Genomic DNA, 25,083 nt, shown 5'->3' on the forward strand with positions numbered 1-25,083 from the left:
TTCTTAATTACCTAGGAGCTGTGACGTTTAGGAGCCACTTAACAGGATGGAATTTTACCAAATTATGATAAAAATTCAACCCATTAGGAAAGAATGCGGCTGTTATCGCTCGCACAAGGTGCACTTTCAGCTCGTTTAACTGGTTTTTAACCGACTACAAAAAGAAAGATGCTTACGTGCAACGAACCCTTCTGTGTTTATTATCTTACTAAATGCTGAATTCACTACAAAGATATGACAAAGTTAAACCAACTATACCAACACATCATCAGTATGCAGATGCACTGGGAGGCTAATTAAGAGCAGGAGTATCCACCATAGATTGTGTTATGCAAGTATTCTGCGATGATATGAAATCTACATGTTCCCACCAGTGCTATGCTACGTTGTCCAATAAATATAGGTACTTACTTAATAGGTTGATATCAAACAAGTATCAAACGCATCCATAACAACGGCGTTTAAAACATATCTGCTGGATTTGCTCCGTAAAAGTATGGCCAATTTTCCTTACTATCTCATACACTAGCACTACGCACTGTTATTGATTGACTGATAATTTGATAAAGTAGGTAGGTAGTGTAGATTTCAATAGTTCAGAAGTAGTCAGCTATCAGAACTCAGAACTCACCAAAGTGTCGGTTCCATTCAATATTATCTGTAAAACTACCCAATATACTAAGTACTTGGGTACCTAATTGCTGTGATAATAAACAAAAAAAAGTAAATAAATAGGTAAGTTATTTACTATTTGTACTTAATAAGGGAAGGGCGCATACCATCAGTCTGGATTTACAAAGCTCAACTAAGTAATTTTCAAAAATTTACATTCGTCACAAATTTAAATTAGTTAAAATATTTATCAATGCACTAAAGTTTTTTTTCAGTGCTGTACTTACTTCGCTATATTAGCAATTAAAGTACCTACTTACAAAAATTCACGTTGGCATAATACAACTAAACCAGGTTACAGGAAGGTCTCAAATTTCACAATACTTACCTATATTTAAACAATGTAAGTAGGTGCTAACAGTGCAATAACAATAAGTAGAAACCGAAGTACTAGCTAGTAAGACATAGCATAACGAGTCCTAGCTGAAAAACAGCAGAACTTGTGAGCTTTTTGCAAGGTACATAATACTATCTACGGGTTTTTGTTTGTGAACTATTGATGCTGCATTGATGCACCATTATACCAATGGAATCCTGACATGTAGATGTAGCCAGTGCAATCGCACGTTCACAGCCAAGATCGGCTACATAAGGCATATGAGGGCACACGAGCGACGCCCTCCCCCGCCGTAACAGTCGCCGTGACCGAACCCGGTCGGACAGAATCATCATACCTACATACAAAATTATTACAATTTTTACCTGTTTCAGGTGCAATGGAGTGTCTGTCGAGCGGTGCCCGGCGGCTCGGCTGGTACGCGTCAGACATCTTCAACATGTCGCTCATGACCATTGTCTTCTGCTTCTCAGTCATCATCCTGTTCACACTCTTCGTCAAGATTTACTAACTAGCCTCGGATATGGCTGGATGGCCTGAAACATAACGCTAATGAAGAACGTTTATAACATACGTAGGTACTGTAGTGTAGGTACTTACCTATTTGTGTGTTTTCGCCCACGCATCCAAAGGTTGTCTGAAAAAGATCGCTATAAGCGATTAGACCGCCGTTTGTACCCTAATTAAGTTGTCATGTAAAATTGATAATAATTTCTTGGTGTACAAAAAGCAAAGAGTATGTATTCTATCTATCTACTTATAACGCTGATTTGCCAATCTTGACTCCCCTTCTTTTTGATCCCCCATACAATGTTGTTATTCCTGTCCTATGGTACCCCTAGAGAGCCTTTACAAGTCAACACAGAGAGCCACAAGATACTGTCCTCCGCTACTGCCTTTGCTTCTGTCCAGCTCAGCCCTTGTCCCAATAAGTACATATGGGAGTCGTAAGTGCATTTTACTAAGGTACATACTAAACTAAATAGTTAGTAAACTTAAAGGTCATTATTACGGTATGTAGGTAGGTCAGTATCTACCTACCAATAAAGTGGTGTAGATGGAATAGATTAACAGGTCATTCTGATGTAACGACCTTCAGGTCAACTGAGATACGAGCGATTACTGCATTAAGAGTATAAGACGCTCGATTAGTTAGATATGTTAGGCAAATAGTATAAAACAGGTGACTGCTGCTTACTATACACTAGGTACTAGCATCGAAGGTTTTCACTATCGACTATATATTTTTTCTTATAACTAGTGTAAATCTCGACCTCGCCAAAATGAGGCACTTGAAGGCAACACTTCCTTGAAAATTAATACCTGCCTACATTCAATTAGATTTGTTACATAACCTTTGCTACGGTGGGCTATTTAACTCACGGACGTATCAAACTACATAGATATTGTTATGTTGGCTGTAAGGTACGTTACGTATTTAAGGTATAAATAATATATGTCACAGAAAATACGTAAGTATACCTAAGTACTAGCGAAAAAAAAGATTAAGCAGTAGTTTTTTATAAACCGTGATAACAGGAGTTATTTCAATTTTATTTACTCGCTTACCGCTTACATAACATTATAATCGCTTATTTTACTTCGTCTATTTTAGGAAGGTTATCGTAGAAACAACATCATTTTCTTGTAACTTTATTTAACTTTTAAATAAAAAATATCGTTACAATATTTGCAATAATAAACGCTGCCGGCCGTGCTGCAATAGTAACTATCAAAAGGCTGGCGGAACTGATCTCATTAATAAAGGCTATCTAAATGTCAATAAAATTATTGCATAGTAGATAGGTAATGTTCTAGAACCTAGGTAGTTGGAACCTGAAAAAGCGGAACCTCTTTCGATCTACAATACAATTTTATTTACAGCCTGTATGTTTATTGTTTATACTTGCCAAATAGTAAGGTACAAAAACAATGAGAAACAAAGGGTTAAGTTGTTCTTGCCCAAAAATCTCGTACCTACACTTAGGAATAATTGCTATGATTAATGAAATCAGTGCCTCGCCTGGGCCTTAATTACTTAATAAAGAATAAACTTTAACATTCGTATCGACTGCATTCAACCGTAACCTCTTAAGCTAGTAAGGCTATTCCATTAAATTCTACCTTTCCAATTTAAGGGACCAATATTGCTTACATTACAACAGTACATGGTAAATGTATTGAATCCCAAACAATACTGATACATGAGTAAAGCAAATAAATGTATTATAAGTAAGTAAATAAATATTAAATACTATGTGTAACTAAAACTGTAAATTCCATCCCATGTTAAATATTTTAGAAGATTTCAGCCATTCTCAAAGGACAATACAGGAAGTGTCGGAGGCTGCTCTAACCGCCAGTCACAGGTGCAATGGCATAGCATAGTAGACTGGCACTGTTTTTAATATCAATTAGGTAGGACTTTTTTAATAAGGTGTCTCGGGACATTATAAATACATAATTTCCAATGCTTGGTTAATGGTTAGTCATTTGTTTCTAAAGACCTTAGGTATTTAACAGTACTAGAGATTCGGAACTTATCTATTTTATTGCTTCCAATGGTGATTATTTGATAATTCCAAATAGAGATTCTGAAATAATCTATTATATTGCATGCAATGGTAATAATTTCAAATTATTAATTTCATTGCTTACATCTCAAATCACTTAGATTATATCCATTGTTCATAAGCAAATACCACTGCCTCCTTGTTCATAAAATAAAAGCTTTTACGTTTTTTAAACATTCGGTATACATCACAAATACCATTCATACACAATCAACAAAATAAATAAAATATATTATGCACATTATACAATACCTACATACATATTTGGTACAACATTCATCATTGGGTTGATTTTAATAACATTTAAATAAAACTTGGGACAGTTAATTTTCTTGTTGGTCACATTTGTTACTACTTATTAAATACCGGTTTAGTTTTCATAACTGAAAGTTGCAAGCTGCGAGATTATCATTATCCTTAGTTTTATTAATTGGTAAGACCTAGGGAGCAGTACCTACTGCTGACTGAAATGTATAATGAAACTTCATTCCCGATTCAGCGGCTATTAAAGCATTAAATCAAAGTTAGTCTTATCAAAAACATTTTACGACGTACGGTACATTCGGGTCAGAGAAACCTGACCCCTCTCAGAGGGACAATGCTACTTAGACGGAGCCCTCTTAGTAGCATTGTCGCTCTGGTTGCTTGAGCACCGGCTCTGGATTCGTTCTATGCACAACTAGTACCACGAATCACGAATTTTAATTAACTAGTTGCAAAACAAACATTAAATTGACAGCTCTTACTTACATCCACCTGGCGTTTCCGCCTAAGGGAATGAAGTTTCATAGCACCACAGCTGCTTTCTATTTATAGCATTGTCAACCACAATGGCCCACGAAGTTTCTCATATTATGTAAATTAGTTTCAGACTTTCACTTCATTAGCTGTGAAATAGTTTACACATTAAATAGGTACGTACTTGATACATACTAGGTATGTACGTTCGCTTTTCGATGTGTTGTTAAACGTTTATTACAAATAAAATATACATTATATATTAATAAATTATGTTGTATATAATCTCAATACTCGATATTGCCCTCCTTATCACGATTCCTAGGGATTTAATTAATATATTTTATTATTAATTATATAGGTATATGCAATGGTGTTTTAAATATTGACCTGAGATTCTGTACCAAGCGATCATTTTCATTACAGGAAAAGAATACATAAGTACTAAGTACTCATAAAAAATAAATTATTGAGCGTGTATATAAAAAAGCGTAAATGTAAATACTATAACTTAAATTAAGACAAACTCTTCGTATCATCTCTACTATTATAATTACCTTATGATATGCTAATGATATGATAAAAAAAACTACACTGGACCAGCCAGCGAGCAATAAATAACCTGCAATCAATATATAAGTACCTATCCCTTACCTAAGTTAACATTACCAGTATTTCATTAAGGCATATAACTGAATATTTACTTTATATTGTCACATCTATCAGGAAGCATGTAATCTTAATTATTAATTGATTGTATATTGACTTGAGTCATGTACTTTGTAAGCGTTTCTTCGTATGTTTACATTACGATAGGAAGTATAATTTTACATGGTGTTTTGGATTTCTATTATATTATATTGACATTATAATCATCATCACTATCAGTCAGTTTGCTAGTCCACGACATGAGCCTCTTCAATACTATTGGAGGATATTCTGTCTTTCTGTGGACGCACTGGCTGATGATGATGGTCATTGTTTATCAGTTTCTTAAAAAAGGCTGGTAAGCCGCTAATTATTTGATTGATTTCATATGAGAATTTTAAAAGAATCCATAATACAGTTAAATGTGGGAGTTTATTAAATAACGATAAGTTGATCTTTTTATTTTTGCAATACTTGAGTATTTTGCGTAACCTATTCGCCTCATTACTTGATCTAAAAATTATACGAATTTCACCTATAACTAAGTCGTACTTTAGTCTATGCGTATGTCCGTAGTATGATAATATTTATTATAGAATTTAATAGCTTCTTATTGATCAAATGTTATTAACTTCTTATTTTACTTACGCAATAGTAGGTAAGTATAATATTACTACCTACAAAACAAAAGCCATCCAAATATTTGCAAAAATTAATACATTCAAACATTACGACTAAATTATCTGATAAAAATGATTATTTCTACTAGACTACGTCATGTTCAAGTGCACTTTATGATCTCACTACTTTCACTGAGCTGCGGATTTCAGCACACATCTTCACGACACTCCACTCAGTAACAAACAGATCTATAGACTAGGTAATTATATGACAAACTGATGGATAGATCGCTACGCCAATATAGGAGTTACATATTAAAGACATGCAATATCAGACACGTCTATGGATGATAGTAATTGACATGCGCTCGCATTGTCGAGAATTAATTTGAGTATGAAAAAGAAATCAAAACCTTTCACCAGTATATGAAGGTAATGACAATTAAAAAATAATATTCAAGAAATACCAACTGATGCCATCTCGAAGACGCACGTTCACAAACCATAATTGACTGTCTCACGTATTAAGAATGCTCCTGACTTCGGAACAACAAATTGTATCAGTTGTGTCACTTAGTACTACCGTATCCGAATCAAGACCACCGCATCGGTCTGTAAATCTACACCACTCGTATACGCCTACACAATATTTAATACAACGCAGTCATTTTAGATTCAATTCCCAGCCTGAGACCTTACGCTAATCTAAACTACGTAATAACGTGTCTACGTTGGAAGCATCGACAATTCCTCAATTCCGTGAGTGCTAACAATATAAAAGGTAAATTGCTTAAGCGTATAATAAAAACGCGATTAATTTAGTGATCGTATTAGCGTTCGAATAAGTTTCGTTTCGTTTTGCGTTTCTACTGAAGCGTCGCGGCGCTTCGCTTGTCTAACTAATGGTCCATCTTTTACATTTGATATAACGACACCTGCGGCACAACCTGACCTCACTATACTTATAATACAATGTATTATGACATTTACTTTACTACATAATTCAAACCATACAATACTAAAATAAAATAATATTTTAGACTAAACAGTTATTTTAGTAGAGACAGTTTTAACTACAATGTAAAGACTATTCAAGTTGTTAAATGTTAAATTTGAAAAATATTTTAAAGATGGCGGCGCTAATTCTAAGAGTATTTTTGTGCGACAGAAATGCTAAACTATTCGATAGTTTTAAACTTATAGTGAAATGTGCAGGAGTTAACCTTTACAAAAATAATCTCAGCATCTAATTAAGGAATAGAGAATTGGAAGAGTATATTGAAGCTGCTGGAAACACATTCAGTCTTTCAAAAACATCAAACAACAAAGTAAAGTAAAAAAATATACAAATAAACAATATTCACGTATAACATCTAGGTAAATATAATATGAATCGTCACTAATATTTCGATGTGAGACATTTAGGTTCATTTATGCAACCTCGTGTAAAATGAGTATGTAGGTTTCCTTATGTTTTATGTACCCTCCTACCTTTCCGAATATATGTAATTTAAATTGACATTGCTTTTATAAATCAAACATCAGTGGGAGCAAATTAAATTTTAAATGTCCATACCTTAATGTAAGGTGAATTGGTAGTTTTCCATCTGAAACAAAAAACATATGTTTTATAATAGAAAATAGCTCTGTTTTGTGAGATAGTGTAGGTAGACTAGTTAGGTAGGTAGAGGCGAGGCGAGAACGCGTCATAGTAAATGAGGCATAATTTCCTGCGTATTAAAGCCGTTGCGACACCGCCTCGACTCTAGAAGTGACCGAAGCGCCTAAATAGTCGCAGACATCAGGTTCTATTCGATGTTATTTGCATTCAAGCCTAGTGATAGAAGCGAGTCGTATCACCACTTTGGAAATAATTTACAACTACTACTACTATTAATAACCTTCTTTTGGAATTCTGACCTTCGACCAAAACATAATACAAACACAAAATGTACTCACAAAGAGTTCAAGAGAACCCGTCACGGCGTAAATTTATCTTTCACAGTGCAGTTGGAGATTCGACTCAGTGGCTATGGAGTTAGAGTGCGACGCGGTAGGGGCCGATGGGCACGAATTGTTCGCTCTGCATGTGGCTGCGGTTGTGCGCGGGCCGGTAGCCCCACAGCTCCATCGCCTCGGAGCACACGTCCTGCAATAACCACCGTATGTTTATGAGTATTAAGGTGCATTTTTGAGTAAATTAATTGGTATAGTTATTAGATGCAATAAGATTGATTGTGAATAAGCTATTCACTATTGCTATCTAGTTGAAAGAACATCTATTTACAAATCTTTTACGCAAATAAAGAATGTAATCATATCTTAAGGTTTTCTTTATTACATAAAAATTACCGACTGTTTATGCTGTATGCTCATATTGCTCATGCTCGACGAAGTAAAGTAAGTTTTACTATCCTATACTTTCATAATATTTAAATATGAAGTGTTTTTGTATGTATGTAATGAATGATGTTATGGAAATAGGAACGTCAAGAATAGATTTTCAAAAACACCCAAGCACACATCATTAAAACATAAAAGTTTCCAACACTTTATGTTATGTTTTTTTTTCTACTTTTATTGTAGAAAGCTATATAATTATCTGACACCCTGGAATAACAAATACTTATTATCGCGGAATTCCCACGGAAAAACTTTTTAAGGCGACGCGGGAACAGCTAGTAAATAAATAAACAAAACCCACCTGTATCTGACTAACGTACTCATATTTGAGCACGTTCCTCCACTTGAAAGGCACTTCGTGTGACACGCGGAAGGTGGAGCTGACGCCCGCGCCCTCCTTGTTGGTGTGAGTCTGCAGGAACTCCTCCAGGGCGGTGCTCATGCTGAGCCCGAGGAAGGACAGCAGCCGCCGCGTCTCGCTGGTCACGTTCAGAGAGAAATCCTCGTACCGGACCACTCTGGAAGGTGGAAGTCGGTCCATAAATGACAAAGTAATCAGTGTTAAAGTAAAAAAACATACATACAGACGAATTGAGATGAAGATGGATATGCTAATATTAACTTCATTGGGTATTGCCACTTGTTTCCATGTAAAGTTTGTACTTATCTAAAATTACTCTGGACTCAATTCCATAACAAACACTACAAAGAATCCAGTACTCACGTGACCCGGTTAGGAAACTTCTTCTGCAAGCGAGTGAGGGCCACATAGTCGCTGATCATGTCCGCACACATGAGCTCAGGGCTCCAGCAGTCCGGCGCGGGCAGGCACCATTCTCGGTGCTGCCTCGACTGCATGGCTCCTCGTGGGTCCCGCACTAGCAGCACTGCTTTCAGGTTTGACAACCTGGAAAATAGGGTACAGTCTATGTCAACTATCAGACTTTAAGGCCCGTTTCGTCATCGGAATTCTGGAATAACTATGATAAAAGGTCATTATAAAGTTCATGATTGTAGTTAGTACTTGTACCTATGACCCTATGAGGAAATTCCCACAATTTCAAATATGTTTGTTTTATATTCTTAGAATTTTGTTTATTGGCAAACTGAGAAAAACATTTTATGTTCAACCTAATGAAAACCATTGTACCAATGAATAAAGTCACAAATCTTCTAACCAAACTTTCTAATAAGAGCCCACCTGGAAAGTAGGGTGTTATTTGTTGAGGCTGAGAGTCCATCTAGTATTGTATATCAAACACAAAAATTTAAAGTAAAACATTGAAAATGATCTAAATAGAACTTTATATTGACATACTCACTCTTTATCCTGTAAAATATCCTCAATGAGTCTCAATCTCAGACGCACAACTTTCATACTTTGGTAGGGGAACAATTTGCAAAACCTTGTCGTAAAATTAGAGTCCACACACAATGCTCTCTTATATTTACAGTGGTCCCATAGTCTTGTGTTGTGGCTGAATTGGTACGAATGTTCCCTTCCAAATTCAAAATAGTCATCCATCCCATGGAAGTTACATTTAAACATGTTATTGAGTAAGGTCAAGGCATCATCGGCATGTGGAGGCCCTCTTATTTGTATTATATCATACTTAAGTAATGGTTCATAGTGGTAGAAGTTGCCGGGTATGGCGTTGAGGATCTCGCCCAGGAAGGTGGTCCCGGAGCGCCAGGTGGACACGATCATGCTGCGCACGGGCCGGCCCCCCGCCTCCGGGACCAGCTCTTTGAGCTTGTGACCCGTCCCTGATAAATTATAATGGGACAGCTCAGCTTCTATCTTCAAGCGCTGCAGTTCTATTACTTTCTCAGCGTCGTCGTAAGGCTTTATCGTCTGAGGCTGGTACACCTCGTCGTCATTTACGATCCTCAAAAAGTTTCTTACATTCCTGTGGCTCTCCGACACTGGACGGTAGTTCGCGTTATCTGTGTATCGGCTTCCAGCTAGGATCAAAAGAACACTAAGGCCGAAAGCGAAACATATTGAGTAGAAGTTTATTTGTCGTAACATTACGCTAATATCGGAAATTAAATATCAGCAACGAAATAGAAACCTCTATCTGCGGCGAGAAGGGATCATGTATAACGTGGACACTAGGCACTTCGCAACAATTTAATACCACATGAAATACTCAAAGTGTAAAAAATTATAAGTATTTTGTCTAAAACTAGTTTAATTCGTTATTTCCTACATAGAATGTATAATATTAATTTAATACAGTCTCTACAACAACACTGCATTGCACCTTCTTTTTTCTACACTTTTTTATTTGAGTGTTGCCAGTGTGTAAAACATGTGACATTGACAATCCATCATAAGATGCGTTCACAGTTTCACAACATCCACCACGAGGTTATTATTATTCTGGGTGTCAAAATAACTACTGCGAACGAAGGGTTTTTTTCGAGGTTTTATTTTTTCTATGGTTCGTTCTACTCTGGTAGGCTGTAGGTAGGTAGTAGGTACCTATGTCTACCTACTGGGAACGATCGGGTCACACAACACAATAACTGGACCGGGTTTCTTGCTTATCCGGGTCCTACATACTATTTAACATTAGTTTTTGGACTAGACACTAGTAGACACACCTACACATAAGTAGGTAAAGAAACTAGGTGAATATTGGTACTTATTTTTTTATATTAGCTATTTAGGTAATTTCTGTCCTTCTACTACCGATCTTTAAAGTAAAAACTCCTTACAAATAACAAAGGTTTTTATTTAGGCCCATTCCACAACATTACACTTTGTACCCAACAAGATGGAATTTCCCTATAGTTTCACCTAAAAAGAACCACAGCCAGACTTCCAAACACACCAGAAACAGCAGCCAAGCCTGTCGCACAGTCATAAACTTATAAGCGCCCTTATGGAAGAAATCTTTTACGAGTCTCACGTCATTTTGAAGCACCTGAAACGTTTTGTTAGTTAAAAAGTAGATAGTTAGTTACTAACTAGTACTTGCTTAATTTAATTAATTAGTACTTATTGTATTGCTATAAGAGGCTAGGCTAGGTGCTTCTAATATTGTAGTCTTTCATCGCTCCCAATGATGTTGCCAACTCTAGCATTGTGTTGGGAGTATAGGGACGGGACTCGATTACTTAATACTTAAATAATTGTACTTAATTACCTTCCATTCACTTGGCTTATAGGGCGGTGACATTTCCACTTTAACATAGTCTGAAGCAATCTCAAGCTTCTTAACAATTTCTGTCCCTTTAGCAGTCTTCCAATGCTCTAAAAAGTTGTAATAGGTACACTTAAATAGGTAGGTATTATAAAGCTAACGTATACCTACCCTACGACGAAATACCTATGATTGACAGTGGTAAGTATCAAGATTTCCTCATGTTACTAGACAAATCATATTAAAACCTATTAGGAAAGGACTTAGGCCACTAGCACCCAGACCTACTGTCTCGACAAACGGTCGACTTTACACTTCCGCAATCAGACATTGCTAGGAGTCTAATAAATAGGGGAACCCGGGGTAAGATGGGGTCGCGGGGTAAGACGGGACCCCCCACATATATGCAAAACTATACATCTTAGGAATCTGAGTAATGAGCCAATAGAAAGGCTTAAATGATTGACCTTTAGTGCGCCAGTGACAGCAGGTGTGAGCGCATGCGTTTTTTGTATAAGCTCAATTGTTTGTTTTTGCGTAGTGTCCATGTTATTTTTGACCGGTAGAAACAACGTCACAACACAGTAAGTAAAACAGTGACATTTTTGGTAATTGTGTCTTTTTATTTAAGGTTTGGTACGCTTTGTTTAAATACGTGCAAAATCACTTTAACATTGAAAATATTTTTTTTATGAATTATTTTAAAAAATAATGTAACGTGGGGCAAGATGGGGTATTTTTGGAGGGGCAAGATAGGGTACGGATCTAGCTTGGTAAAGTTTTTTCTTTCTCCAACCCGATATTTGACATTGTAGAAGGGCTCTAAAAGGGCCACAGGGAAGTTGGCTAAAAAGATAAAGCAGATACTGCCTACGAAGAAGAATAACAACGAAGATGACTGTGTCTACCTCTACTTGAGGATATCAACAGTCCTTCTTTAAATCTAAGGAAAAATGGGTCGGATTTCAAAGGTGCAGGTGTTGGGCTCACACTGCAGGTGCTGGTGTTGACAATAAAATCACAGAAAAAGTATTGTTTGTCTGTTTTGTGCCCCACATAGTATACTTACCCCATCTTACCCCGTACATGGGGCAAGATGGTATATTTCCCATTTTTTACATTTCTTAAAATAAGTCAATTGTAATGATTACTTTTTTGGCAAAAGCTGTGCCAAAGTGTTCGTCATTAAGTTCCTAATGAGCCATAAATAATTGATAACGTTGTGGTTATAAATACCTGTTGTTTTTTTAATTTTCCCTTAGCGACCCCGTCTTACCCCGGGTTCCCCTAAGTCTGCAACTGAAAATACCACTTCCTAAATCTACCGACTTGCCACTACCTTTAACGACTTAAGTACTTATACCATAAATTTTTCTCATCATATTCTCCTTGTTTCTAGTCATCGCTGGTTTATACACTTCCAAAACATCATAGAAGAGAACTGATCTTTTTGCACCTGAAATGTAGCATTTATAATTATAAAGGTTTATTTTTAATAGCGCGCCGCACACTCACTGCTGGTATTCACTGGCACTTTTAACTTTACTTACAGTACAATACAAGAGTGGCTCTGCTCTAGTCACCAGGTTCCTAAACGAATATTGTACTTATTAAGTAAGCTGTTACTTACGAATAGCATTATAAACATTTTTAATCACATTGGAACCAGCAGTTGCCATTATTGTTAGTTTCAGCAGTGTAATCTCGCTTTTATTCGTTTCCTGCTCTTCCTGAGTCGTAGTTATGTAGGTTTCTTCTAGGTTCCCTGATGTTTTCTTGCGATGCAATTTCCAATTTCTCTTCGATTTACCAAGTGTCAAATTGAGGCGACATGGCTGTCATCCTTCTTTCCTTCCCATCCATTGTCAATGTTGTCATCCATACAGGCCAGATAAAAAAGGCCCATTATTGTGTTTCGAGAACAACCAACGCAACGCGTTAGGCAGCGTTCTCACTACGCCGGACCGGCAGATCTGCCGAAAACCGGACACCGGACAGAGTGTTCACATTACATCGGATCCCGGAAGAAATTCAGACAGTCCTCAGTTGAATTTGGACCTGCGCGCACAATGGATGACGAAATTGTTGTGTTGTGGTGGTATCTTAATAGAAGGCAAAATAAAAGAAAACATTGGGTACACCCTATTTTACGGGAAAGATTTTCCATTCTTTTCATTTTACATCCAGGGGCGAGGGGAGCACGAGCGGGGCGAGCGGGGGACAGATACCGGCACAAACTCGTTCACATTACTCCGGGCCCGGTCGTTCTACCGGCAATTCGTAGTGACAAAACGTTCGGTAGAAATGCCGGGCTCGGCAAAAATGCCGGACCCGGCATAATGTGAATAGCTTCATATAAATTGTACAGCCACTAGCTCTTCCGGCAGATTAACCGGCGCGGCAGATCTGCCGGTCCGGCGTAGTGGGAACGCTGCCTTACCGCTACTAACCGCTATCATCCACTTCAACTACACACCCGAGTCCGCGTTGTTCTATGGTCTACCCATGGAAATAGAAGTACTTCCATGAGTCTACCCTTTGATTATAATCGTGTTCTATGTATGCCTTCCAACAAACAAACCAATCAACACAATAATTTGATTTCAATTTTATTTCCTCTCCTACCTACCTACTCTGTGTCCTCTCCCAAAGAAGGCTGAAGCGGTAAGTACGCGCCAAAACTGAAGTCCGCTAGACGCGGCGGCGGCGATAGGAAAATAGTACTCTTTGGATAGGTTAATAGTGTGAGGATCTAGTGGACTAAAACTATATAAAAGTATAGTTATTTAAGTAAAAAGTACATAAAGTTTATTATACAAAGTGTATGCGAGAAAACCTGCCGGTATCCCATAGAACCATATTTTTTTGCTCTCCACCCAAATTTTTAATAAAAAGTCCTTGGGTAAATACGGATCAAATACCACAACAACTACCTACTTATACAAAATATTTATTTTCAAGCCTACTTTCATATTTATTTATTAAAATATGTTAGTTAATTTCATTTATTAGGTTTAGGTGCAGATCCCTTTTTAGTTTCTCGTCTAGACGTCTTAGGTTCCTTGCGTCTAGCTGGTTCCTTCTTTTTTTCTGCACTTGCACTTGCAATTGTTGGTTTTTCACCCTTCGCAGCTGTTTTTGTCTGAGTTTTAGTATCCGATTTAACCACTTTTGTAGTACCTTTGTCCACCCCATCAGCTTTTTTTTCATTCTTAGGCACACTTTTAGCTTTCTTTGTTCTTCCGGTTTTTTCGTTCAGCTTCTTTTCGTCTTTAATATCTTTTGATTCAACTTTAACATCTTGCTTTGTATCAGTAACTTTACCTTCTTTTTTAACCGTTTCTGAGTCCGCACCTTTTTCAGGGGTACACTTGTACTTATCAATTTCCTCTTGCTCCAATCTTTTTAATTCCTCTTCTTCTTTTTTCTTTGCTTCCGCATCTGCTTTTTGTTTTTCTAGTGCAGCCTTACGTGCAGCTTCACGCTCTAACGCACGTTTTGCTTCAAATGCATCAATTTTTTTGATACCACCGTCTAGGGCTCCCATGAAACCATCAGCAGCTGATGAAACGGCATTTTCTACCTTTTTGAATGTAGGTCCATGTAAGAAATTAACTGTCATAGGTGGTGCCATTTCCATTTTAGCGTAGGTCCATGCTGTCCCTACAGCTGGCTTAATGGATTTTGATGCAGCTAAAATGTTAAAGTAGTAGGTAGTTAGATAGATAGATTGATAAAGTATTTAATTAAATTGTTATTAGTGTAGTTAGGTATAATCGGTATACCTACTACTACAATCTAGTTTTGACCAATTGTTTAACAATGATTTCCATAACGGCAGACAAGAACTTATAATAGCCTAACAGCATTAAATAATTAGTCTATTTTGGGACATTATCAGTTTTTTCTTTGGAATCCAATCCAGGATTCTGACTGTCATTCATTCGTTTTTTAACATTTTGTATTTCCTTTTCTAGATACTCAAGTTCTTTTGGGTACTGCTTATTCCTTAACATCTCTGTCTTGTTTTCAACTACCACAACCAACTGATCCAGTTTATCTTCAATAGTTTTTACCAACGGATTTACAACAATTCTTTCAGCTTTAGAACCAACAATAGCACCCTTGGCTGTACCCCAAACCGATCTGACGGCCGGAGTTACTGTTCTCATAGAAACTGCAACATAAAACAAATAAATACCAGTGAGTTCAAGTAGGTACGTTGTAATTTATAACTCAATTCATTTTTAGTTACTTGGGACGGTCTGAAAACATTTTATTTAGTGGTTTCTATGAGAATAGTACCTTGTAAATAATGATTCAGTGAATAGCACTTAGATTTATGTACCAAGATATTTCAGGCTATGCTATAACTACTTACACAGAGCAAGGTCTAAGGCAATCCTCGCTACTCGAGCCATTATCAATAGATACGTGATTAGGTACCTAATATAAAATCAAGGTTTTTATGAATATAAAATTATTGAGTAAGTGATTAATGGTTATAAAGTTTTGTGATTTTGACAAGAGTAAATTTCGAGGAGGCCTCGCAAAATTATGTCATTGTCAAATTTATGGATTCAAGCTCAGAACAATAATACCCTTGGAAGTTTTGGCAACAGGTAAGTACGCAAAATATACTACGAATAGCCAAGTGAGGTGCCAGCATTACGGTGAAGGAAATCATTTTGAAGAAACCTGCATAATAATAATATCTATATCTGATGTGAACCCACCTACCCGCGTCAAGACACTCAAGAGAATTTAATAAAATAGAATATCCTGACCATAAAATCTCAGTTACCATGCCGGTTATAATAGATGATACAGCTACATCGCACCGATCCGTCGTCGAAGTCTAACTAAACCTCGCATGAAAATGTTAGGTTGAAAAATTATTATAATAAGCCAAATGAACAAAATTATAAATAACTTTGCCCACTGATGGCAATTTACTATTGGCAATACATACTTAATAGGTTTGTATAAGTACCTACCAAGTCATTGATGGCAATATAGTACATTATTGCCAATAACGCCAATCACAAATCTATCGAGGGACAAAGCATGACCTACATGGATTGTTCACCGCAATGCTCACTTATTCCAAACGAGCGTGCTAAATTATAAAAACTGTTCTGCTTTTCAAGTTCTACTCAAAGTCAATTCCATGAACATAATGTTTGTCAAGTAAGTGAATGCAAGAAAACGAACGATTTATTAACTAGATTATAGGTTTCATAAATTAGCTAGGTACATAAACATTATGAAAAGGCAGGGTACCTACTGACTTAGGTGTTATATTACTTAAATAACATTACCAACTGTTACTAAGTTATTTTAATTATTCAGGGCGGCAGTTCATCAATTTAAATTTCAACTAGGTATATGGGAAAATGGAAAATCTCAGAAAATGCAAAATATATCTGTTCCATACTTTATGTTAGAGTAGTTAGGTAAGTTTACTATTCACTACTTTATGGCACCTTATACTCGTACTACGTTAGCAATGGTATTTCACGTGTGAGTACTAATTTGTTGACATAATTCTTTGTGTTGTACATTACCCATGGAAGTAATAATACGACAGGAATGCGCACTGCACCAAAAAAACGAGCCGACAGAGATAGTCAGCACGGAGCCCTCCATCTCTTTCTATTTTTGGTGACCACAATTTTAGGTAATTCATGAGACATCACCTTCTAATCTATCATGTCGCGAATAGGTGTCGATGGTCTCAAAGTCACCTATTATTCGAATAATTCGATTGCAATGTAGGTACGAATGTATTTTGGTGATATGACAATTGAGTAAACAAATGGGGTGAAAGTAAAATTTGTATAGATTGTCAAAACAGGTTAACATTAAACGCAACTATGTACCTAAAACGTGTATACTCTGTGGGTGTTCCGTTTACATAGTCTAGTAAAGTGTAGTTGATGAAAATCATAAGATCAAAAAAAATATCTCAACCTAAGTGCTTCCGCCGGTTTTAAGCTTGATAAATTATCTTATAATACTCATATCTATCACCAAAAAAATCAACAGCTCATAACTCTTTACCAGCCTTATAAGATAACAGTCACAATAATACCTAATGATACTTAGGTATAAAATAAAACAAAAAGTTGAATGAAACAGGTCCTAATTTATGGAAAGTGATTCAAAAGTACGAATGAATGGTCACCCTAACCATAACGTCTCTCACAACAGTATAAACGTCATCCGTCATCTTGACAACTTCGGTCTTGTCGTAAAGTATTTAGAAAAACTACCAATATTTTTTATGAAATTATTATTCACACAAATACCAAATATTTCATTAAAATTACATGTTTATAATGATTTATTATAAATTTGTTTTTGAAAATGATATGATATACAGTAGTCTATGAGTTAATTTAATTTTTTTTTTGCATAGCTCTCTTCGTACAAAATCTACTAAAGTTTACACAACTAAATCCTGGCAATTGTTAGAAAGAGAGGAAGGGCTCTGTGGTAACCCTCTCTATCGGCTCGCGGCCCCTTTCACTTCAAATATAAGTCTTAAGGTGAATACGTTAGGTCTATTTTTGTTTGCATCATTTTGGTGAGTGCGCATTCCTGTTGTATTATTACTTCCATGACATTACCACTTTCGCTAGTTACCACTACTCTATCGCACGATGCGCGATGATCGCACGGAAAATATTTTGTGATACATACATAACATACAGGATGTTTCAAAAAGGGTATTCTAAGCCGAAAATCAAAAGGGGGTCCTGTATAGCTGAAAATCAATCAGAATTTACTGAAAAGACATTATTTGTTACCTACAGATATAAGTAAAGCTAAACTGTATTGGGAAAAAAACGTGTCCTTATCATTGGTTAATGGTTACAGACATTACAGCTAATGTGTGATTTAGACTGCTAATAACAGAGTATGGTGAAACTAAGCCTTTGGTACTCCAAACCATTGAAATTTCGGTCCCTGAAGAATCACCCAGCTATGCTATTAGTTATTAGCCAATTTGACCACACAAGAGAGACAATAATACCAAAGATGCAAGGTAACACTTAGTATATTTTAACGTCGCGCAGGTCTGTCTTGTTATAGCTGTGGTGCAAATTGTAAGATGTTTGTTTTGAATGGCCGAGGTTGCGCTGTTGAAGGCAGCCCTACATAGACGGAAGAACCGGCCTGCTACAAGTCTGACTCGCATATTGAATACCTAGGTAAAGTGCAACTAAAGATTTCTGTTCAACATAAAATTATGCGGGGTTGGTTTTTTTTAGGTACCTACCTATAGAGCACGAGAAAAAAGCTTCTCTGAGTGACGTATCACTGGCGGCGTCGCGTCGGCGCATAGCAGCGTCAGCGACCGATGAAGAAGCTTTCGTCACGGCGAAAAACAGAGAAAGAAGAGTGTAACTACTGTTAGCATTTCAGCGGTCCGCGGGCTATCAGACTAACCGATAGTGGATAATTTAATTACCTCTATAAAGGTTCAAATTGACGGCAGAAGACATGAGGTTGCAGTTGCAGCAGACAACGTGTCGCAACGTCACTAGGTCTCTATGTATTTCTATAGGATAAGTATAGGATTGACTTGGCAGCTAGCGTCATGACGCTCGACGACTCGTCCATAGAAATACATGACCGTCAGTGGTTAAGGTGCAAATTGGCGGAATGGCGGCAGACGATATGAGGTTGCAGCACACGACGTACCGGGCTGCCGTACCGTAGCTAGTAAAATATATGAGGATTCGTGGCTGCCTAGTGCGCGACCTATAAAACGTATAATGTTTTACTGGCTGCGCAGCCAGGCTGCCTAGTGTGCGGTCGGCCTAAGGCTTCTCATGTTCCGTACGCTCGTCGCGCGTGGCCCACCAAAATCACGAAACTTTTTGCTCAAACTTTTTTCATTTTATTGCAGAATATAGATTAGTTCATCATTCTGTTTTGTAGCGGTATTTGAAATTGATGTGATTTTTTGTTCAGACGTTTGTAGGTTACCTATGCTATTTAATAAGCGATGAGTAGACGAGACTATACATGTAGTGCACTACAAATTGCATTACTATTTATAGATGGCAATTTTCCCAGTTTTGAAGACATACTATCGCCATCTGCAATAGTTTTCTATAAGTATTATTACTTTTTTGAATTGCAGAAATAATGCAATAGGTATTTAAGAAACATAAGAACACCTGAATCATAATTAACACTGTACCGCAGTCACGAGATTAGTAAATATCGCTAACCTTTGTTTAACGATAAGGTTGAAAACATGTATCTCTCGTTAAATAAATATTAACTTTCTTGATATGTTTTTTTTCTAATAAGTGCGGGGAAGTAGCTATTTACTTTTCTGCTTAAGTAGGTATTTCCTGTAGAACGCATAGCTTGTAAACCTTTTATACAATAGATACACATTACACATGCTTTGAGCGAGGGTGATAATAGTTGGTACTCTATATCCTTCTAAATACTGAACAAGTTTTATGTCCTACTAGCTGTTCCCGCGCTCTTCGCTTCGCTTTAAAAAGTTTTCCTGTGGGAATTCCGGGATAAAAAGTAGCCTCTTTCATTCAAATCCAAAGTTAAATCGATCATCATTATCTGTCATCTATTGGTTTTCAAGGTAAAATTAGGCATAACGATCTGTCAATCAAAGGTCATGCTAGAAGACTTGCTATATTTTTTCATAGTCTAGGTAGGAGATATAATGGCGGCATTCAACCAGTAGTGACGTTACGATTACGACACGTCGTCAAGATGTCGTCCTCCGCCAATTAGCACCTTTGGTAGGTATTATTTACCCTTACCTTGTATTGAATAATATACCTACTCATCATCATCATCAGCCTGTGTCCACCGCTGGGCTTAGGACTCCTCCTTTGTGCGCCAACACACTCTTTCCTGGGTTGATTACACTCATCATCATCATCATCATAATCAGCCAATAATGATCCACTGCTCTAGGAGGATATAGGCCTCTCTCAAGTAGCGCCACAACACTCTGTCCACGGCCTTCCTCATCCTACTACCGGCTACCCGCCTAAGGTCAGTCCAGCGGGCAGGAGGGCGTCCCGCGCTGCGTTTGCCTGTTCGTGGTCTCGACTCGAGAACTCGTCTACCCCAACGGTTATCGGTTCTTCGGCAGACATGACCAGCCCACTGCCACTTCAGCTTGCATATTTTGACCGCTATGTCGGTAACCTTAGTCCTCTGACGGATAACCTACTACTGTCCTACCGTCATCAGTGTCCACGTCTCTGCACCATTACGTCATCACTGGCAGGACGCACTGGTTGAAGACTTTTGTCTTCAGGCTCTGAGGAATAGCCGAGGAGAATATGTGACGAAGTTTCCCGAATGAAGCCCAGCCCAGTGGATGCGCCTTGCAGCCTCCTTGTCGAAGTTGCTTCTTGTTCGAAGTATGTACTACTGTTAGATTGTTTAGTAGAGAGATTGGAATAAGCTGCTTAAACCTTGATTAGGTACCTCTACCTACCTAACAAATTCCACTTCCTTACACACAAATTCATCATCATCACACAGCTATTTAAAATACACAATAAAAGTTGAATAAAAACCTTAATCGAACAAGGACTATAACGCTTCGTGTATGAGCTAAGAAGATGCTTAAGGTTCCTTTGAGCACGATCTGCTTATATTATTGTCTATTTATTTATTACATAGGTAGGCAGTTAGTTATCAAAGTTAATAATTTATTTAAGAGAAACAGTGATGATCTCATCTGACTCATATCATAACGTAGTTCCGGCATAGTTTTTTTATAATTTTTGTTAGGGCGCTAGGTACCTAAATTACCTACTATGTTTGGCATAGTGTTCATCACAAAAAAAAACAACCAGTTTTAATCCACATTAGTGGGAGTGGGACAGAGTGGACAGCGCAGAGATCACTTAGACTTAGGGGGACATGCGCCAAACATTTAAACGAAATTAAATTTATTGCTGTCCTGCTCAGGTAGCATAAAGTCAAAGCAAGAGAGCAATATATTTAATTTCATTTAAATGTTTGGTGCAAGTCACTCTAAACCGATATCTGAAATTGTTCATTTCGAATGTTATACAATAATAATATTCTTACTGTGTACTTACCTACCTGTCTAGTCGAAGAATGTAGCGGTTGCGATTACCTTGTACGGGTAGTGGGTTCAGTTCCCAGCCGAGCATTGATCCATTGATCTATCGACCGGTAGCAGGCTGTTGACATAAACAAGCTGGTTCTGGAAAATTCTTGCTTGTACCATCTTATACACATCACCCGGCCGCCTTACTTGGAAATATTTACGAGCCGATTTCAACTGTACAGTTGCACTTGAGCCATTCTTTCCGGCTTTCATATACACATATAACCTCAGTTTCTGATGCTGAAACATCGATTTAAGTACAGGTTGTTTCCAAAGTGGTATACTAAGCCGGCAGGGGGGAACTAAACAAATTTTGTTCTACGAAGACCCCTGCTTTCAACATTTTTGCAACAACTTTTATAATTGAAATTTTTATTAAATACTTAAATCTCACCTTTCCTGAAGGTTGCTAACGGTCACAACAGCTTGAATTTAATGCAGCGCTGCGATTGACTGTCTGTTATAATGAATAAGGATCATTATTGTAAGTAAGAAATAATGTCTTTGCTGCCCCTGTTATCCTAACTAATATTATATGTAAGTAAATGCGAAAGTAACTGTGTCTGTCTGTCTGTTACTCTTTCACGCCAAAACTTCTCAACATATGGTCTAGACTCTGAGAAAGAACATAGGCTACTTTTTATCCCGGAATTCCCACGGGAAAACTCTTTAAGGCGAAGCGAAGCTCGCGGGAACAGCTATTTATAAATAAGCGCTATTTATAATCAGCGGTTTATAGTATTCATGAACTTTCCCCTTTCCGAAACTGACCCCGCAAATTCAAATATTATATTCATACGTTTATAAGCCATGTGAATACTGCAGCAACAGCATTCCTGTCGAGGCTGAAATCAAGGTATACAAGCAAAATTAAACAAACAACCTACTTCTAAACTAATTGAAATAACCTTGCTGCAAAATTTATAGATTATTTTAAAAAAACTGCACTATGGAGTCATTAAAAAAACATCTAAATTGAGTAAAGTTTTAGCTCAAGATCATATTAATCAAATAATTAATAAACCAACATTAATTGGGTTTGCATTCGTAAATCCATTTATGGCTGATTTCGGTAATGTGTTTGAAAATCCAGATAGGCAAATTGATCAGTAATATGTCGTAAGTACCTAAGTAAGTATATATTTATGTATATTTGTATAGAGTGCGATAGCCAATCTTACACCACACCATTTAGTCATAAAAACATGAAGGAAAATCATATTTTAATATGATTGGACCTCATGATTGGTTTCCGTTCCAACCATAGGGTTCTATACTCAATTACTCAGGTTCTGTTTTCAGGGGATCTAATGTGGCTGTTATAAGTACAAATTTTGATGCGTTTTTTTAAATACATAGAAGCTTATGAGAAAAGCTGGTAATGTTAAAAATAATAATATCGCAAAAATCCAATCAATTAAATTTTCCTTTTCTACATTCCAAAAGATAACTAACCTAGGGTGGCAGACTAATGGGGGATTTAAATATAATTGACATGCTAACTAGATACTGGAGACCACAATCAGTTGAGCTCCCTTCGAGCCACGTCTCCCCTCGGCCTGGTAACAGTTTACTGGTCACTACGTCTGTAGGCATTCCCCAACGGGTCTTGAGGAGTTGGTCTTCCCTAGGGCTATGGCAATCCATCTGTCATCTCCCGTCAGACACTTGACAAGGCGAACAAGCTCGTGCGTCCTGGAGCCCTATTCGGTGCAACCCTGCCATTTACAACTTTTACCAGGGTCAGTATATTCGCAATACATTGCTGTGTAAGACTGCCGGTTCCTACAGGATACTCACGCTTAAGCATCGATGTATCGTGAATTAATGATCGCATTGGATTCAATGTGTGCCCTTGAATAGGGTGTCTGAACCGTGCAACACATTCATGATCAATGATCATACCAGGTATGAGTGGATTTACAGCTTAAGATAATAAATTGATTCGCATAACTTACAGCGCGTTAAAAGATGCCAATGAGATGGTGTAATGACCGCTATTACCGTACGGATTTTTTCAAAGTGGAAATACTTAGACACCGCGTGGGATTTAAAATGGACGGAAACTGACCTAATTACAGTAGTCTGATATTCGACTGCAGTTTTTTTAGCTCTTCAAAATGACTGGCAGTCTGAGATTGATAAAACCTGTGTTCAAAAATATTTACTCATAATGTGGTAATTTTCCTGCCATCCATAATCAGAGTGTGTAAGTTATAAGTATACATGTTGGATCGGTTCGGACGATGAGGAAATTGTGCAAGCCATTACGCGGCAGACGGCCATCAGTCGCAGGGCTACAGTATATGCAGTGGAAACTCTTAACGGTTACTTACCTGTACTCATCATTATAGGCCAAAGCAATAAAAGCAATAAGCAAAACTAGAGTTATGTTTATAAATGTGTTACGAAATAAGCTTTTAATCTTAAATCATGTTGGTCTTGTTATGTAGATACTTACATTATTTAATGGGTTCTGATGAGATGAGCATGAGCAATCGATGTATCCGCCTTACTAACTTCCGTATCCAACAACAGAAGTAAGAAGTTTAGTGAATTCAACTCAACGTCAGTTATGATTATTTTTAACCCATGATTTAAAAAAAAACTATTGAATTTTCCTTTAAACACACCAAGTGTTCAAAATTTAAAATGGCAAGGAACAAGCCCTTTCATTATCAATGCGCTGTTGGGTTTGGAACACGTTATTTAGATAGAGGGAACAAAAAACTGTCGGATAGTGGCCCTTGTGTTCCCCACCGGAGGCCGAGGCTGGCGGGGCGGCGGCGGCGGCGGCGGCGGCGGGGCTCCGGTCGGCAGTCCGCGCCGCGCCGCCGTCCACGCGCCTGGCTCACGACGTTCCACCGCACGCACTATGACAACACTCGCAGTGTATTGTCGATGACAAAACGCAACTCACTAACCCACAACTTTGTACACCGCGGTACCCTCGGTGCTCCTGCAGCAGTGGTGGCTCCAGACACGGGACTCCCCGATGCTGCACTGGAACGCAGCAGCCAGGAACTTTGGACAGATTATACAGGTAAGCTAACTTATTGCCTCGTTGATGTAAAGACCCGGTTTTCACTTTCGGCCAAAATAGTCGGTGTAGTTGCGGTCGGTGGTGGATCACCTTGCTGAAGCATCCGTGTGGAACAGACAGGAAGGATAGCCGGTAATTTCAGGAGGTGCTTCAAGAGCGGTCGTTATGCCAAAATTAACCGGTTGACATTCGGGGACTTGCTTCTTCGCGAACTCCCGATATATCCAAAGTAGCCTGCAAACTTTAGTTTAACTTTTGGTCTGCTATGGAATCTGTACGTACATTGTAATATTACCTAATTGGCAGAAAGTATTTGCAAAACAATGTTCAAATTAGTATCTTGTTGCCTACAAGCTAAATTTGTTGATATTTTGCCAACTTCGTTAAATGTCAAATTAGTGAACTTATTGAAAGTTGAGTTGCAGACTTGCAGTTGTTTATTTTTCAGCAATAAACATTCGTGTACATTGCCCTGAAGGTCGATAGTTGCGGTTTGTAGCCTCTTGGATTTCCTGAACTGTGCGTCTAGCTGAGCTGTCTAATGCTTGTCTCATTCACGGCTACAGTTAGCTGAGATAATCTCGCGCCCAGCGACCTTGACTCGCGTCATTATTTCGATGATTTACGTTTTTACGAGAATACTTTTATGCACTCGTCCAAATGTACAAGGTAGAGTACTATTATATAGGTGTACAAAGATTTTGAGGCGATTGCGAAAACACAATTTGTAGTTAATTAAAAATAATAACTCAT

General features: G+C 37.6%; 4 protein-coding genes and 1 long non-coding RNA gene across 9 annotated transcripts in view; 2 read left to right on the forward strand and 3 right to left on the reverse strand.

Moving 5' to 3' along the window:
• Positions 1-674: 674 nt before the first annotated feature.
• Positions 675-7,729, forward strand: LOC125489584. The gene is made up of 3 exons (XR_007267071.1): positions 675-735; positions 1,384-1,587; positions 7,594-7,729. It is a non-coding gene; the product is annotated as an uncharacterized LOC125489584 (long non-coding RNA).
• On the reverse strand, positions 2,650-10,287 carry LOC105386121 (carbohydrate sulfotransferase 4). Of its 2 annotated transcripts, XM_048625742.1 has the most exons (6): positions 9,314-10,287; positions 8,716-8,898; positions 8,293-8,509; positions 7,548-7,737; positions 3,459-7,195; positions 2,650-3,361 (listed from the first exon to the last, which is right to left on the reverse strand). In XM_048625742.1, exons 1-4 carry the CDS (start codon positions 10,021-10,023, stop codon positions 7,627-7,629), a joined length of 1,221 nt encoding a protein of 406 aa, XP_048481699.1. In that variant the 5' UTR covers positions 10,024-10,287; the 3' UTR covers positions 2,650-3,361; positions 3,459-7,195; positions 7,548-7,626. The 2 variants fall into 2 exon arrangements, with proteins under 2 accessions (XP_048481699.1, XP_011554920.3); XM_011556618.3 differs by having other exon boundaries at positions 2,650-7,195.
• Positions 10,288-10,711: 424 nt separating this feature from the next.
• Positions 10,712-12,997, reverse strand: LOC105386120 (ATP synthase subunit g, mitochondrial). The gene is made up of 4 exons (XM_011556617.3): positions 12,774-12,997; positions 12,507-12,599; positions 11,147-11,253; positions 10,712-10,924 (listed from the first exon to the last, which is right to left on the reverse strand). The coding sequence occupies exons 1-4, from the start codon at positions 12,820-12,822 to the stop codon at positions 10,754-10,756; spliced, it is 420 nt and encodes a 139-aa protein (XP_011554919.1). The 5' UTR covers positions 12,823-12,997; the 3' UTR covers positions 10,712-10,753.
• A 1,095-nt stretch (positions 12,998-14,092) lies between these two features.
• Positions 14,093-15,679, reverse strand: LOC105386119 (eukaryotic translation initiation factor 5B). Of its 4 annotated transcripts, none has more exons than XM_011556616.3 (3): positions 15,525-15,666; positions 14,933-15,320; positions 14,093-14,836 (listed from the first exon to the last, which is right to left on the reverse strand). In XM_011556616.3, the coding sequence occupies exon 3, from the start codon at positions 14,781-14,783 to the stop codon at positions 14,145-14,147; it is 639 nt and encodes a 212-aa protein (XP_011554918.3). In that variant the 5' UTR covers positions 14,784-14,836; positions 14,933-15,320; positions 15,525-15,666; the 3' UTR covers positions 14,093-14,144. The 4 variants fall into 4 exon arrangements, with proteins under 4 accessions (XP_011554918.3, XP_011554917.3, XP_011554914.3 ...); XM_011556615.3 differs by having other exon boundaries at positions 14,929-15,320; XM_011556612.3 differs by lacking the exon at positions 14,933-15,320 and having other exon boundaries at positions 15,525-15,679.
• Positions 15,680-24,087: 8,408 nt separating this feature from the next.
• Positions 24,088-25,083, forward strand: part of LOC105381115 (beta-1,4-glucuronyltransferase 1) — a 37,198-nt gene continuing 36,202 nt past the window's right edge. Inside the window, exon 1 of the mRNA XM_038108537.2 lies at positions 24,088-24,330. The gene's annotated coding sequence lies outside the window, so the exon portion shown is untranslated. The remainder of the gene's footprint in view (positions 24,331-25,083) is intronic.

The sequence above is a fragment of the Plutella xylostella genome, chromosome 15 (assembly GCF_932276165.1).
Source record: "Plutella xylostella chromosome 15, ilPluXylo3.1, whole genome shotgun sequence".
NCBI lineage: Eukaryota > Metazoa > Arthropoda > Insecta > Lepidoptera > Plutellidae > Plutella > Plutella xylostella.